Genomic DNA, 16,840 nt, shown 5'->3' on the forward strand with positions numbered 1-16,840 from the left:
TTCTAACAAAGAAATCCACAGAGAGAGACACACACACTCGCACCAAATAGAGGCAGCTAGGTGGTGCAGTGCATAGAGCATTGGCCCTGGAGTCAGGAGGACCTGAGTTCAAATCCAGCTTCAGACACTTGACCCTTATTAGCTATGTGACCCTGGGCAAGTCATTTAACCCTGATTGCCTCACAAAAAGAAAAGAAAAACATTCATGCAAAACTGACCTCCACAGCTGTGTATGCCACATTTGGTATCTCTAGTCGTCTGACCTCTTGAGTCAAACGTTCATTGCATTTATGAAAATTGATTTTTTTTGTGTTGTGTTTATTTTCATTATTATTGTCATTATGTTTGTTGATGTCTTGCTTCTACTTAATTGACTCTGTACCAGTTCATGTAAGGTTTCTGAATTTCTCATATTTACCATTTCTTTGAGTGAAATAACATCCACATACCGCAATTTATTCAGCCATCAATGGGCTCCCACCTTGTTTCTAGTATTTTGCTCCTTGGTGTTCATTTTAACCACATTTTCCTTCAAAAAAATCTGAAGTGGGCAAAAAGACCCACCCTCCCTCCAGGGATAACTTTGTATATTGATGGTTCAACTAGTGTTTTGTGTGTTGGGCTGCTCAACAATTTGAAGTGAGTAATTTTGGGATGAGTCCTTCAAGGAAAACTAGTCTGGACAAAGGAGCCATTTTCTTCTCAAAGAAGTCAGGTGGATGCTTGCCTCTGGCTCGTCTTTGTAAAAGCCCAAACTGGTGATCCCTGTGTCTAACATCTTGGTCCAAGCGTTTTTGCCTTCCCTAGAAACTAAAGGCACCCTTACAACCCTTAGACCTTCCTTCCTCGGTTTACAAGCAGGCTACTGTAGCGAGCACCAGAGGCTGAAGCAGAGCATTCCTGGGGCCCCTCTACTGCCACAGAGCTCTCTGTTCAGTCTGTCCCAGGTCCATAGCCTGAATGAGTGCAGATGTTTTTCCTATGAGCTGGAGAGATGAGTACTTGAAAACTCCCTGTGACCATTCCTTAGTACTCCTATGTCGAAAGATCAGTTAGCTCCTTGATTTGGAGCTAACACAGTCTGTTTCTTTCTTGGCAGCTGGAGATGGAAGCCAAAAGTGAAACCACACAGGAAAACTACTGGCTGATTCAGTATCAACGTCTTTTAAATCAGAAGCCCTTGTCTCTGAAGCTGCAGGTAAAGACCAGCAATACCTGGAAAAGGGGAGATCTCCTGTCCAAAGAGCATGCTTTTCCTTATTTTTAAACGGCCATATTCTTTAAAGTGGGAGCAGACTCCCTCTATAGATTCCTTGCAGCCGAGTTTTGCCAACATGGTTAGATCTTCTCTGGCAAACGCAGGCCTTAATTGGATGGGAGGAGCAAAAGTTTCCCATCAGATGCCTTGGTAGTAGTTCTTAGTGTTCACTGACAGAGGCCAAATTTGTGCTAGCCTTGACAACGTGTACTAGAATTTGCCTTCCCTTTGGCCTTGAGATTGTATCAACTCATGTTTATTGTGCTGATCATGATAGAGGAATTCTTGGGATTTTCTTTCTTGTTCTCACAACATGTCCACTCAACAGAGATTGGGGGGGTCTTAGTTACAAAATGAAAATTTCTTCCATTGCCTCTCCCACTTTTTTTTAGTAGCCACTGCAAAGTAAATACCCCTTTGTGAACCAAATCAGAGATATCTGCCCACAAATCTCGAGTGCGGGCTGAAACAGATGAAAATGTAATGGGGAAAGGCTTAACAAAATAAATACAGATACGGTACAACATAGATGACATTAATTTGTTTTTTCTAAGTCAGCATGATGCCAGCGAGGGTCTTTTGAGTTTGAGCCCACCAATCTAACTGGCCTTTTTTTGCCTTCCCCAGGAAGAGGGCTTGGAGCAGCAGCTGGTAACCCTGCTGGTGGAGCTTTCAGCCGAACATTATCTGCCCATCTTTGCTCACCATCGAGTCTCCCTAGGCATGCTGAGCCACATGAGCCCTGGTGACTTGGCCAAGGTAGGGAATGGAACATTATGTAATTTGGGGAATGTGGGGAGGCAGAATGATCATTCTGACTCTGCCTTCTTTCACCTTCTTCAAAAATTCTTAACAAGGCTTAATGTTAAATAAGTGTCTTATAGTTGTACAGGGCTGTTTACCTGAATAAGATGTCTGTTGGGTTCCTCATGGCCCATGGAATATACCTTCAACCAGCCTGGTAGATTTTGTATTATCTTTAGAAAATCACAGGCTACTAAAATTCTACCAGGATCAAGCAAATCTGCATTTATCATTGACCCAGATCAGGCTTCCTTCTCCCAGCTATTTACATGGACAACCTCCATATCTCACCAGGAATCTCTAACACTCAGTCTTTTCCAGGACACAGTCTGATTCTCCATAGGTCCAGTTTCATTTAAAAGCCATATTTTGTTTCCACAATGCCTCACGAACTGCTGTTCCAAAAACTGTCATGATGCAGTGGCCAGGTTTAGCCTGCAGGGGTCGCATTTTGCCTCCCCTCTCTTTATCCTCTCCATGCTTTGGGTGAAACATTGCAGAAAGCCAGAGCTGGGAGCCACAGTGTTTTCTGGGGCCAAGGCTTAGACCTTCTCCATGGACGCTTCTTCTGCAGTGCTGTGGTGTTCCCAGGCACGTGCTCAGCTAGCAAGTGGGGGTGGGGAGTGGGGGGAGGCGCTAGGTCACCTCCAAATCTGCAATTCTCTGACTGCTTGTGCTTCAGATGGGCATTTCTGAAACTGGCCTGCAGCATGCACTGATCAGGAGAGCCCAAGAGCTGCTGGACATGGCGAAAACACTGCCAGGTACTGACAACCAGGAATCCTGAAAAAGAACATGTCACACCAAAATTCCTCAGGAGAAGGCGTCTCATTTTACAGAGCCTTTCTGCTCTTTTTCTTCAAACTCTTGACTGTTGTTTGGTGAATGAACAATGATTTTTTATCCCTCTTTTGCAAAGTGGTAAACTGAGTTGTAGAATGAGGAAGGTCTGAAACTTTTTTTTTTCTGAGGTAGTTGGATTAAGTGACTTGTCCAGGGTCACATGGCTAGTTAAGGCCAGATTTGAATTCAGCTCCTCCTGACTCTAGGGCCAGTGCTGTACCCATGGCATCACCTAGCTGAAACTTCTTTGAAAGAGCTCTGACCAGAATCTAGGTCTTGGGTGCCTTGAACATCACTCCCACACTACAGTGGTATTCAGTTAAGAACTCATGTTCCTCAGAAAAATGGCTTAGAGCCGAGATCACCAGCCTGGGAGTCAGGAAGCCTGCTTATTTCTTCACTTAACTTTTTGGTGCTTCAGTTTCCTTACCTATAAACTGGAGCTCTGTTCTCTGCCTTCTATCCAGCTCTCAAAATTGTTAGGATAAAGTGAGATAATAGATGTGGAAGCACTTTGTGAGTTGTGAATCGTTGGGCACCTTTGATGGTGAACACTCACTGTCTCCTCTGGTGCCATGCAGAGTTACTGAAGTCTGTTGAAGATGAGGGCCTGGAGGCCCTGGAACCTGGCCCTGCCCAAGAGTCTCCTGAGGCTGTGACTCCAACAGCTCCCCCAGAACAGCTGGACGTGCAGGCTTCAGAATGTGTAGTGTGCTTGGAGCGAGAGGTAAGGGCTTACCCTGGGGTGGGAGCTGGGGGCAGGAGCCCAAACGCACACATCACAGTTCATTCAGTCCCAGTTTATTGGCATCAACACCAGCTTGCCCCGGCACTCTCCTAGATTGTCCTCACAGCTTTGTTCCCGTAGGAAGTTGTCTTTTTGTCTTGGGAAATCTGGGAATGGTTTTTTTGCCTAGAAGAATGTCCATTCTATCCTTTTCTCTAACTTTTAGGCCCAGATGATTTTCCTCAACTGTGGTCACGTCTGCTGCTGCCAGTCTTGTTGCCAGCCCCTTCGAACCTGCCCACTGTGTCGCCAGAACATTGTACAGTGTCTCCGCATCTACCACAGTGGCTAAGCTGGGGAATAGACTGTTCCTAGACCCCAGAATGGCTCACAGTTATTTCCTGGCTTACACCAAGCTGCTGGTATAAGACTAGGGGCCTTGCTTCTCCTTCCTCTAATCCCCTCTCAGAGATAGCATGTGGCCCTTTCCTCACAGCTCCTCTCCTCACCAGCTGGGAGGATGGGCTCTGATTGCCAAGCACTTTTTTTCTTCCTGGGATAAATAATTAGGTAATTTAACATGCTTCCCTCATCACCAGGCCCATGATGAGGTTGGTTATATAGGGTGCTTCTAGAAACAGGAGTCAGAGGTGAGTGTAGTGTTGGGAGACAAGGTACTATCATACTCTCATCTCAGAACAGAAGCAGAACACTTCCTTATAGTTCCCACAAAGACTGAAGAAACAGAAAAGGACCAGCTTACCTGTTCCCTTGCCTGTACTAGAGCTGAGGGACATTAGAACAGATTGAGGAGGTCAAGATTTTGGCCAAGTGTGCCATCAGAAACTTGGGGTTTACTCCCACTGGCTGTCAGTATAGGCCTTTTCCTCAGGGTATTAAAAGCCCAGCCTTAGAAGAATAGAGAAGAGTCACTGGAGGAAGGGAGGGCTAAAGATTCAGTGAAGGCAGGGGACCTCGTAGGCAGAGACTCCTGTTTGGTCTTGCCCAGAGGAAGAAGTGACATCCTTTGTATGTCTGCCTGTTCTATGTCTTTGCTTCAAAGGGATACAAAGGCCCAGTGAAGGCTTGGAGGGTCTGTGGACAAGACTCCTTGTTGGTCTTAACCCAATGTGGAAATGACACCCTGTTATCTGTCTGTCTGACTGCTCACTGTCTCTGCTTCCAGGGAATGCTTTCCTGGGCATGGACAGCTGAGCTAGGTGCTAAAGTGAACAGGCATCCTCTGCACCGTGGGCCCCTTGGGGAACGGTCAGTATTCCCCAAAGTAGAAGGTGAAGTGTTTAGTCCCGAAAGCCCAGCCTGCTCCGTATGAGGCTCCTCCACAGTGCTGTGTACCTCCTCTTTTATCTGGGGTACATCTGGGGGGTGGCTGCCTACATTGCAGACTGAGAATGGGCAGCCAGCAGGGGCCACACCTGGGCACACCCAGCAAAATCCATCACTTGTGTTGTTCCTTTCTTTTGTAGTAGGTCAAGCCGCTGTACTGTCCTCGTACCTCACATCCCTAGTGTAGTGCATGATCAGGGGCTGAGCTCTTAAGTCTCAAAACAGAAATAAATCTCCGCTTTCCCACCCTCAGTGCCTGAGCCGTCTTTGCGTACCTGCTAATGGTCATGCTTAAGGGGCAAGTGGAGACTGTTTTTCCTATGGGAAAAGAGCTAATAGTGAGAATAGACTCCAGACAGGATGGGGAGAAGAAATCGAGAGCCAGAAGGGCTCTCAGAGGAAGGATGCTCCAGACCCAGAGAGCTGACTTGGCTGAGCCAGGCCCAACACTCACCAACTGATTCCGGGCCTGGTGCTTTTCATGGTGTGCTGCTGAAGCCACACCCCCCTTCCTTGGTCCCATCTGAATCCTGAGAGTTGGCCTGAACTTCATTCAACTGAGTTGGCTTAGCCTAAAAGGAAGAGGGGATGCTGTCATGGGCTGGACCCTCCTGCTGCCTCAGGCAGAGCTGGCCAGGGGCCCGCTTGGGGGCAGTTCAGAGGAGTGGCAGTGGAAGCCTTGAGCACAGACTTTCTGTTTAGGAGGAGGGTCAGGGTGGCTCGGGGCTTTCTGGTGCCAGAAGGAAGGGCTGGGTTCAAGGCCCTGGATTTCTGGAAGCTCAGACTTATAGATATTGAGGGCCGGAAGGCTCCTCCTATGCAGAAATAGTGACATGATGGCCTGAGAAGACAATACCCTCTCTCCCCTCAGTTTCCTCTGCATGATAATTGACATAACTTACCACCGTTTCTTCCTCTGCATTTTTGGCTTTGGAGGGTTAGGAATGAAGGTGGATGAAAAACCTGGCCAGGCCTGTGGCCACCAGGGGGTGCCAGGCCCTCAGGATCTGTGAGGGACTGGCCTCCAGGTGTCTGGGCTCGCCCATAGCTGCAGTGCCAAAGGCCGGGCACACAGCTCCGCCCCTCTGCCCACAAAGAGGAGGAGCCACGCTGTGGAGGTTAACTAGCATCCTGGGAGGAGGCCAGCCCCCGGCCTTCAGCAGCCAGGCACTGGGCCTCAGCTCTCCCTGAAAACTGTACACACGCCAACAACAAAAGAACACACAGTTAGGAAGAGTGCTGGCCTTGAAGGAAGGGATGCAAGGGCCCACCCCTAAACCACCCCCTTCCTGGAGGTGGGAGGGCCACAGGTGTTACACATTGCACGTTTTTGGAACTTTAAAATGTAGAGATCCATTGTGTTGATTTTTCCCTCTTTTTAAAAGTACTATTTGTCACATGGATAGTTCTCTGGGAGGGAGAGGGAAGGATAGTGGGATAACTATGATGATGTAAGAAAGCGAAAATAGCAATAAAAAAATTGTATTTTTAAAAAATACAAGTAGATGAACTATTTCATCCCGTAGCAGTTCAGAGCTGGGTCTCATTTTGCCCGTCCTCTTCCTGAAGCAAGCTTGGGGTTTGTAAGCTCCCCTGGGGAGGTGCAGTGTCCATTCATTCCTTGTTCACTAAAGGCCCCCCGCCCACCTGTGCAGTTCCAGGTTCTGTTCTAACGGCAGGTCAGGACTTAGAACTGACCCAGGCCTGACCCATTTTCCCCTCCTCCTCCCAAAGGCAGTTTGGCAATCTGAACATCTCTCCTCTGAAGCAGCAGACAATGGGGCTGGCTTTAAATAAAGCATTTATTAATTAGTACAGGCATAAACATTTTGTATAATATTTTCAATATCATATCTTGAAAGAGGCAGATTGGAAATAATCCAAAGGAAGGCACTTGTAAAGGGGTCCTGAGTGGTTCAGGCTGGATCCCCAGTAAGAAAAAGGAAAACAAAGTTTACAAGGCATTTTTAAAAACGGAATGTCTGTAGAAGAATCGGGTTAGATTCATAGTGTGCTTAGAAGTATCAGCTGTCCGTTTCAGGGAGTTAATTCCAGGACCCTGCATTTCAGGGCTCACTAGACCACATGGCTTTGCACTGCCCTTGAAAAGATCCTCTGGCTCCTCCCCATGTTCCCAAGACTTTTGCCCAGGATGGAAATGTGAACCAGCCCCTAACTTGCCCCCAGCCTCAGGAAGCTGGCTTGCTCCAACACAGGATGTGATGGGTCTGGGGGAGGGGGTGGAGGGAAGGGAGGGACTAAGGGGGGGAGGAGGAGAATTTCCTTCCCTGGCCTGGATCCAAGCCACATCCTGAAGAGGCCAGTCTTTTCCTTGGTTTTCTTTATCAGAAGGGGAATGTGATAGAATACATTGGTCACTGGTCAGGGGGTGTCTATGAGCACAGATGGATTCTAGCACAGCTCACAAGGACTCACCATGATCTCACTCTTCCTAAATCCAGAATAACTTTTTAGGAATAAGGGTCTGATAAAAACGGAAGTCAACTGCAATGCCAAGTGTTAACACATGATGATGTATAAAAAAAGACAGGCAGGCTTGGACTGAATGGATGCAGTGGCTGAGATCACCTGGTGAGTGTACTGTGTGTGTGTGTGCCAGACCAAAGCTGAGACTGAGAACCTCTGAGTCACATGCCTGGGATGCAAAAATTTCAGCAGGAGCCTAGGAGGCTCTGTCCACAAGCATTTAGTAGGCTCCTGGAATGGTCAGTAAAATCCATGGCTCCCTAAAAGTCAATTTTTATTTGTGTGGACATGTGAGATCTGGGTATTGGGAAGGCATGAAGCATCATTCTCTCAGATTAGCAGGGGGTGAGATATAGAAAAGATCCCTTTGTCCAAGCAGATTCAACTCTTTGATCTTTCCTCTTTTTTAAAAAAGCAGTTGACCATGGCCAGTTTTTTTAAAAGGCAAGAGACCATGGCCTCTTCCCCATAAGAAACAAGAATGCATAGAGGAAGGGAAAAACATGTAGAGACAACCCCAGAGAATTGATCACATGCAAAACAAAACCCCAAATTCCAAAAATAGGATGGGGATGGTGCTGAGGTTGACTTAGTGACCAAGGGAAGTAGATGGGACAAGTGATTCTACACAATTTTCTCAATGCAACACAATACAGGTCTGTCCTCATGGAATTCCAGATAACACTTGCCTCTATTTCCCCAATCCAGGATGGCTGGAATTCTCTCCGCTCCTGATCAGACATCCACCTAAACATAGTCTTCCTCTCTTTGCATTCCTCCAGGAGAGCTACTCCCTGTACCCAAGGCTTCCTCCTTTCCTGAGGTCCCATGTGACCCACTCTCTGCATATCCTCCTGAAGCTTCCTAGTTCACATCCTTACCTGCCTTCCTGGCTTCATTCCTATGTCACACAAACTAACTTCTCCTAACTCAAGCCTTGTAGAAACAACTCCTTCCATCCCTGACCAAATCCCTTTCTCCCACCTAACACTTTAACTGCCACCTTCAACCTCCCAAATCATATGGTAAGACCTAACCCACCACTTCAACTACAACCCCAACTTCAAGACAACTGACATTTGCCTTGGGATGAGACCTAGCATCTTAAACACTCCTTGCTTTAGAACGCGTGCACTAGACAATCTTTCTTTTCCCCAACCCTAGGCCTAAAGTCTCCTCCTGATAACTCTAATGGATGAATTGTTTTCTTAAGAATCATCAGAATGGACCAAGACAATAACATTTCTCCCTCCCACCTAAGATTGAATGCAACAAAACCCTATCCCCCAGAACTAGAAAACAAGGCTATGTCCCTGTCCATCCTTACCCCCTACATATACATCTATGCCAGAATTAGCGGGCCTCTCTCCCTGTCAGATCAATAGCTCCTGGCAATACAGTCCTAACAAGACAGGTGGGGAGCTGGTTCAGATCGAGCAGCTGCTGCCATGACTACCATCCCCACGTTTCTTGGGAAGAATGGCCACTGAGAACATCATTCATGGCCAGTCCCTCTGGCTGGAAACAGTTGTGGGCCAGAGGCTTCATGTGCCTAAGGAAAACCCTCCTGGATGGAGGTGAGGTGAGGCTAAGATAGGGCAGCTCAATCCTCAAGGAGGCTGTGTCAGCCGTTCGTCCTCCATTCTCAGGAACCACTTGGCCTTAAATGGATTCTAGAACACTTTAACTTCTTCTTGCGCCTCTCCTCCTCCTTTGGGGGAGATGGGAAGTAGAAGAAAGGAACAGCCAGAAAAGGGTAGCTTTCCAACTAGGCTGCAATCTTTAAAATGGGACCGACAGCATAAGGTCAATGGGGGGCACTGAGCATGGCCCAGGGAAAGAGTGGGGGATGGGCACCAGCTTCCCCCTCACTCTCCCTCACACCTTCCTCTGCCCTCAGCTAACAAGGGAAAATCTTGACAGTGAGTCTTGCTGCTGTGGTCAGGCGGTGCCTTCCATCTCCCTCTCAATCTCAAAAAGAAAAAGGGACACAGGGGCCGGGAAAGGGCTGAGAAGTGAGCCAGGCCTGTAGGCAGCATGGGTCCCATTTTCCCCTCTACCCTCCAGTCCCTTCTTACACCAGAACAAAACGTGTTTGCAACAGATAGTGAGCGAACACCCCCTGACTCCTGTCCAGCCTGGCTTGCTTCCATTCCACAAGATGAGCAATATTAAGTGTCCGCTGCTGGGGGTGGGTTGGAGATGGGGGCTGTGGGTTAGCTAGGGCTTCACATCATGCACACACCTGACCAGAATCCAGAATCCATGGGGGGAGGGGAGAGGCTCTGTCCTAAAACTCAGTCTGCACACCTGTGGTGTCTTCTGTGGTGGTCTGGACATAGGGGTTACTCCCTTGGCCAGATACCTCCTCCCCGGTCTCCTGGTCACTGGGCTTGGGGTGATCACTGTCTGCTTCTTCCTCAGAGGACAAGTGTCGAATGGGAGTATCAGGAGGGGAGATGGCCTCCTCACCTGGGATGGTGGGTGCTGGCTCATGGTGGGTATGGTTGAGGGGAGATGCCTGTTGGCTAGGACTTTTCTCCCTCTCAGCCTCCAGGGGCTGGGGGCTCTCTCTAGGGGATGTGCCATTAGTGAGGGGCTCAGCAGCAGACTGGGGGTTCTCCACCTGGAGCTCCTTGGCCAGCAGGCCCCGAAGCTCTGTGACGCTGTCTGGGGATGCAGGGTAGGGGACTGGCTCCTTCTCCGGCACTCCTGGGGACAGCATTTCTGGGCATGGCTCATAGGGCAGCCCAGCCTCATCATCATGGATTACCGAGACCACCTGCTTGGCTCGGCGTCGCTTTTCAGCAGACAGGTCTGCCTCCCCTGGGCTGCCACTGCTGTATTCCTCTCCCCAGTCAATGGGGACACCCTCGGCCAGCAGGTGGAGGTTGGGGTCACTATTGTGCATCACCATGCTGTCCCTGTAAAGGTTGTGCTTCCGCTGCACCGCAGCCTCCTTCACAGCTGGAACACAAAAACGAAGGATTATTCGTTCAACATTCATTCAATATCCTCCCTCTTTTCCCTGACTCCTCCAGCTGGGCCTATCCCACAGACATTTAACAAACGTGCTGAGCACCTTCTCCTGGGGGAGGTGAAAGAGACAAAGATGAGTAAGGGAAGAAACCCAGAACTGCAGAATTTTAGAATTGGAAGGGACCTTGCTGGCCACACTCCTGAAAGAACTTCCTCTGTCACACCCAACAAGGGCCCTCCAGCCTTTACTTGAAGACCTCCAGTGACAGGGAATCCACTGCTTGGGGGGGGCAGCCCATTCTCTCTTTGGTGACTTTCAATGCTAGTAACTTCTTCCTAACCACAAGCCTCTGCAGCTTGTACCCATTGCTCCTGGTTCTTCTCTTTGAGGTCAGACTACAGGTCAAGCCCCTCTTCCATGGGATACTTGAAAGACAGGTATCATGTTTCCCTCGAGCTTTCCTTCATTCCAGCTAAACATTCCTAATCCCTTTTACCAAACCTCCCATGACCTTCCTACATGGTGGTGCCCAGAACTAAACACAATAATACTCCAGAGGTGATCTAACCAGAGCAGAACACAGCTGGGCACTCGCCTCCTTATTCTTGGAGTTATTTGGCTGCTGTGTCCACTTGGTTTAAGATCCATGAAAAGGCCCCAATCTTTTTCAGAAAAACTGCTCTCCAGCCATGTCTTCCCTATCTCTTACTTGTGGAGTGGATTTCCTGAACTCAGCTTTAAGAGGTTTATATTTTCTTCTATTACTGTGTTTCTTCTTTTTCATTTCTGTCCAGTATTCTAGCCTGTCAGACTATCATTCCATGGGTTACCCAACCCTAATTCCACTTCTATCCTTTCTTCCAGCTTTGTGTCATCTTCAGATATGCCCAGTATGCCACCTAGGCCTTTATCCACATCACTGATATGGATCTTAGACCTGGTTGTCTCCCTAGGGAACCAAAGCAATTTATCGTTGACCAGTGACCACTCTTTAAGCACAACCATTCAGCCAGTTCTGAATGCATCCTATTGTACTATCTGAGCTAGATGGCGCAGTGGAGAGCCCCCCAAAATCCTGGAATCTGGAGGACCTGAATTCAAATCCAGCCTCAGACACTTACTGTGTGACCTTGGGCAGTTAACCCTGTTTGCCTCAGTTTCCTCATCTGTAAAATGAGCTGGAGAAGGAAATGGCAAACCACTCCAGTATCTCTGCCAAGAAAACCCCAAATGGGGTTACAGAGAGGGGAACATGACTAAAATGACTCAACAACAACTCAGTGGTATCAAACTCAAATAGAAATGAAGGGAGTGGGGATATGGGGGGGGGCATATTGACTTAGAAAACTATAAATTAACAATCTATGTTATATTGTATTTTTATTTATTTTGTTATACATTTCTTAATTACATTTTAATCTGGTTCCTCCATACTCTAGAGTTCTGCAGGTCTCAAGTTGCACACTTCTGAATGAACCCATATTGCTCCATTATTTTCCATAAGATTAGTGTGAGATACTTTTAAATGTTGATGAGAATCAGATCCATAACAGAACTCCCCCTTGTTGCTTCCTTCACCTTTGGAAGGATGAAATTATCATCAAGGCAAGATAAGCAGGCAAGGGCTGATCTATTTTTTGGTTGATATACTTCTGGCCTAAAAAGAGCTCTGGAGAGCTCAATAATCCAGCAGAGAGCTAGATAAGTGAAGCCTGCTCTACTATTTTATAATGCTCCTGTGTCAGGTCAGTGATTGTTTCCAGAATTCCCGAGGCATTTCTTCTTTCTGTTCAGGTAGCCTATAGTATACACCAGTCATGAAATCATTTGCTTGTCCTTTGATTGATGTTCGTAATAAGCTCCAATGGCTCCTGAAAACTTCCAGGATGAAACGCAAAGTTGTTTGACTTTTAAAGCCCTTTGTAACTTAGTCCCTTCCTATCTTTCCAGTCATTTGGAAACTTTACTCCGCCCTATGTATTCTACATATGACCCAGCTATACCATCCTATTTGCTGTTCCTCACACACAACACTCCACGGCCCAATTCCATGGAAACTGTGCCTGGAACACTTGGTGTCCTCACCTTTGCCTCTCATCTTCTCCTTTGGTTTCCTTCAAGCCTCAGATCAAAGCCCACCTTGAGTAGGAGGCCTCCCCTCTGAGACTACCTTGCCTCCAAGTGTATCTATCTTGCTTGTACACAGTTGTTTACATGGTGTCTTCCTGATTAGATTGCGAGGCCCTAGAGAGTAAGGAACTGTTTTTTTTGCCTTTCTTTGTATCTCTGGCACTTAGCATAGTGCCTGGGATGCAGCAGATATTTATTAAATACTTGCTGACTTAGTCACTCAAATGCTGTCATTCTAGGTCACACCACACCCACAGCCACCTTGGATGTCCTCACACAAGTATTTCTTCTTAGTGTACATTACCTCCTAACCATCTTTTTACTGATCTTGCTCCTTTTGAATAAAGCACACCAGTCACTGGTCTCATTCCCCCCAAGTCTGGTGACACCTATGGAGTGAAATGTCTCCTTGCATTAGAAACTCTCTTTTATCTTACTTATTGCCCAAACATTGTGTATTTGTATATTGACATTTGGGACCATGGGTTTTGTCGCTGTCTCCTGTGAGTGTCTAGGTGTCTCAAAAGTTATTCTTCTTGCACTGTCACTTTTCTCTATTGTCTCTAGTTTGACAGATATAGGTAGTCAATTTTCCTCCTCTTCTCTCCTTTTCAGCCAAAAGTGCATGTGATTAGTGTCATCAGAGAGCAGGCAAATACATTCTGAGAAGCCTTAGTTAGTTATTTTTGGCCTAAAGTCTGTCACATTCCTGTATTTTAAGATGTGGTCCAGAAATCTTAATCCTGTTCTCAGACATCATCTTCTTAACCAGTTGTTCACCTCTCCAATCACCTTTTTATCTTCTAAATCCCTGGCCTTGAAAGGGTAGAAGTGATGAAAACGCTAGCAGGACTCCAAGTTCTTCAGTTTCTTGCCCAAGACTTTCAAATCATTGTCAATGCTTTCCTGTGTGTGCGTGCGTGCATGTGTGTGCATGTGCACACACGTGTCTGATTTGTGCCCAGATGAACCACCAGAAGTGGGTAGTAATCGCTTATTTTGACAAATCCTTGGAGGTTTCCTATAAAAATAATTGCTAACATTTATACGAGGTTTTAAATTTTGCAAGCCATTTTAAGTATATTATCTTATTTAATCTTCAGAACATCCTTGTGAAGAAGGTGTTGTTATTATTCTGATTTTACAGATGAGGAAACAGAGGCAGACAGATGTTAAATAATTTGCCCAGGGTCACACAGCTGCCAAGTATCTGAGGCAATAGTTAAACTTCAAGTTTGAACTACAGCCCAACACTTCATTCACTACCCTACCTCCCTGCCTTCATGTCACCTAGGAAAAAAACACATCTTTCTTTCATACTTATCAGGTCAACAAGTATCTGCCTCAGTTCCCAGTTCCCTTCAGCAGGAAGTCACCAGTACTAGCACTCATCTTTTTTTCCTAGAACACTGGATTATATCCAATCTAAAAGCATCTACTCAGCCATTTTATTACTCTCTGGAGGACACATCCTTCTTTAGAAAGAACCTCAAATTTAATTCTTAGCCCTGTGGGCCTGGCAGTCCTTCCTCCCTTCCTTTTCTAGATGAAAGACCCCTGGGAACAGTTTCCTCTCTGAAACGTCAAAACCTTTTTTCTTCTTGATTTTTCACACTGAAACCTCCCATGTTTCTAAGGACTGTGTCATTGTGCTAAGGTGGAGAGGTATCCCAGAAGGTCCTTCCAATAGCCAATCTCCTTTAGTCTCCCTAGGAAGGGATTCTAGCCTGTGTAAATAGCAGTCATTTGGCTAGGTTGGAAATATGAATACTATACATTCAATTCAAGCTCCAGCAAAATGCTCTCTACCCTCCCTTCTTGTAGTTTACGCCCTTACGTCACCTTTGTTTATCTCTGCTTCCTTCAACGTTAGAGTGTAACAAAGGTGACGGAGCTGGGCAGTCAGCCTTGCTAAAAGGGCCCACGGTGCAGAAGGCCCTAGCACATCCCTGTGCACCTCCAGCACGTGGCAGAGCACATGGTGTCCAGAAGGGCCAGGGAAGGTGCTCAAGTAAGTCTATATTAGCTTTACTCCTTTGGATTCCCTTGTAATGACTCGTCAAGTCACGCCTTTATTTCCCTTCTTTCCACAGCTACTAGACACTCACACCAACTTCCTTTCCCTTCTCTCAATAATTACTATGTCATGTTCATTTACTTTATTTCCCTTTCTCTTATTTGCCTTGCCTTACCCACTACCTTAGATCTCTTCCCTCGAGGAACTTAGCCTTAAAAAAAATTAGCCAGCATTTATAGAAAGCTTTAAGGTTTGCAAAGTGTTTCACAACACTATCTCATTTTCTCTTCACAGTAACCCTGGAAGGAGATGCTATTCTCATCCCCATCATACAAATGAGGCAACTGAGGCAGACAGAGGTTAAGTGACTTGGGCAGGGTCATACAGCTAGCCAGTGTCTGTGGCAGGATCAGAACACAGGTCTTCTTGACTCTAGGCGCACCACTCTTTCCACTATGCCACCTCACTGTCTTTTAAGATGGAAGGTGAGACATTTACAACCATGAAAAGTTCAGGAACAACACAAAAAAGATTTAACAGTTCAAGACAACAGTACAAGAGACATCATGAGGCAGTGTGTACTACAGGAGCTGGCAGAGAGTGGCTGACACAGGAGCTGGCAGAGAGTGGTTGAAAGGGATTGCTCAAGGTCACTCAAGCTGTAGCACAAAAACTGGGCTCAGGATTCTACATGCCAGTACATACTGCTCTGTCATTCTGCCTCCATAACTTCATTCCTCAGGGTGTCGTAGGATCCCACGCTCACTCATCCTTGTATGGCTCATCTTATGTCCCCAGATGGCATGGAAGTCATTTCCCTGTGGTCTCTGTCCAACAGACCTTAGCTCTAAGGATGTTCTAACCACTGCCTTGTAGTGCCAAGGCCCTTCCCAAACTCAAGATTTCCTCCCCAGGGAAACCCATACAGTTAAGTGCCCAATTGTGTGTGTGTGTGTGTGTGTGTGTGTGTGTGTGTGTGTGTGTGTGTGTGTGTGTGTGTGTGTGTGAGAGAGAGAGAGAGAGAGAGAGAGAGAGAGAGAGAGAGAGAGAGAGAGAGAGAGAGAGAGAGAGAGAGAGAGACTGAGCCCATGGGCCAATCCATTGAAAGCTGCTCAGATGATCGTCCCTGGTCAGCAGGGGCTCTTACCCTGCATGATGTCCTTCATGACTGTCTGTAGCACGACCTCTTCATATGTGTTCTCCACCAAGATGAATCTGGCAAAGTCTTCAAAGATCAATTCCTGGAACCTGGGGAGCTCCTAGAGGGGTGGAAAGGACAAAGTCCAAATTGCGGAATTGATGGAATTTTGTTGCACCTTAAAGAATATGAAGAATTCAGACGAACTTCTGGATGAATTCAACACACGATGAAAGAAGCTGAACCAAGAGAACAATTTATACAAGGAAAACAACAATATCAAGGCAATTGACACTGAGACAGGAGGGTGCTCAGATCAATACAGTTGCCAATTCTGACTTCAGAGGTCAGACAATGATGTGTGCCTCCTGTGTCTTGGCAGATTGGGTGGTGGATTAAATGGGTAGACTGGGGCACAGATTTTCTCAAGTGGCCAATGTGTTGATTAACTTTGATTGAATGTACTTATATTATAAGGGAAGGGTTCTATGGCAGGAGGTGAGGGTAGGGAGCTGGTAGAGTTGTTGGGAAGTGATAGTGATAAAAGAAGAGAAAAGGGCATCATTAAACATTGAAAAAGAAAGACATGAGGCCAAGTATAGGTAGGGCCAGTCTGGTGGCTCAGCTCAGCAGAGGCAAGGGCCACTATCTTGAGGCAGCAGATGCCCTGTTTCAAAAGGACACTCCATGTTCTTCTCTCTATAGGGCTGTGGCTCTGTCAGGCAGAACCTGCCCTGAGGTGGGCACGGAGGAAGTATGCTTGGAGCAGTAGAGTTCCGTGGAAAAAGCCCTGGACTGGGAGTCAGGACACCTGGATTCTAGTCCTTTATGACCGATTTGCTCCGAGACTTTGGGCAAGCCTCATTTTTTCCCATCTAGAAAACAATGGCACTGAACTAGAGCATCTTCAAGCTCCCTCACCACTAACATTTTAAGATGCTGCCCAACAGTCACAGCAAATAATCTAAGATTCATGATTTTATCATTTCAGAAATGAACAAGTTCAATGCTACAGTTTGTGGATTTGGGAAAAGGGAGTTAATGACTGATAACTCTACTGTTAGTATCTGTGTGACCTTGGATAAGCCACCTCCCCTCTCTGAGTCTAT

The 16,840-nt window shown here is 46.7% G+C and overlaps 2 protein-coding genes across 6 annotated transcripts in view; one reads left to right on the forward strand and one right to left on the reverse strand.

Annotated features, from left to right (window-relative positions):
* LRSAM1 (leucine rich repeat and sterile alpha motif containing 1) overlaps nucleotides 1-5,231 on the forward strand; it is a 33,127-nt gene extending 27,896 nt beyond the window's left edge. For all 5 annotated transcript variants that reach the window (XM_072632495.1, XM_072632498.1, XM_072632499.1 and 2 more), the window contains 5 exons: nucleotides 1,100-1,198; nucleotides 1,886-2,017; nucleotides 2,745-2,826; nucleotides 3,487-3,632; nucleotides 3,859-5,231. In XM_072632495.1, the coding sequence (XP_072488596.1) occupies nucleotides 1,100-1,198; nucleotides 1,886-2,017; nucleotides 2,745-2,826; nucleotides 3,487-3,632; nucleotides 3,859-3,984 (585 nt within the window). In that variant the 3' untranslated portion in view covers nucleotides 3,985-5,231. The remainder of the gene's footprint in view (nucleotides 1-1,099; nucleotides 1,199-1,885; nucleotides 2,018-2,744; nucleotides 2,827-3,486; nucleotides 3,633-3,858) is intronic.
* Nucleotides 5,232-8,521: 3,290 nt separating this feature from the next.
* NIBAN2 (niban apoptosis regulator 2) overlaps nucleotides 8,522-16,840 on the reverse strand; it is a 104,351-nt gene continuing 96,032 nt past the window's right edge. Inside the window, exons 13-14 of the mRNA XM_072632494.1 lie at nucleotides 15,741-15,852; nucleotides 8,522-10,433 (exon numbers count right to left, since the gene is read on the reverse strand). Of these exons, the coding sequence (XP_072488595.1) occupies nucleotides 9,757-10,433; nucleotides 15,741-15,852 (789 nt within the window). The 3' untranslated portion in view covers nucleotides 8,522-9,756. The remainder of the gene's footprint in view (nucleotides 10,434-15,740; nucleotides 15,853-16,840) is intronic.

This window comes from Notamacropus eugenii, chromosome 1 (genome assembly GCF_028372415.1).
Source record: "Notamacropus eugenii isolate mMacEug1 chromosome 1, mMacEug1.pri_v2, whole genome shotgun sequence".
Lineage (NCBI taxonomy): Eukaryota > Metazoa > Chordata > Mammalia > Diprotodontia > Macropodidae > Notamacropus > Notamacropus eugenii.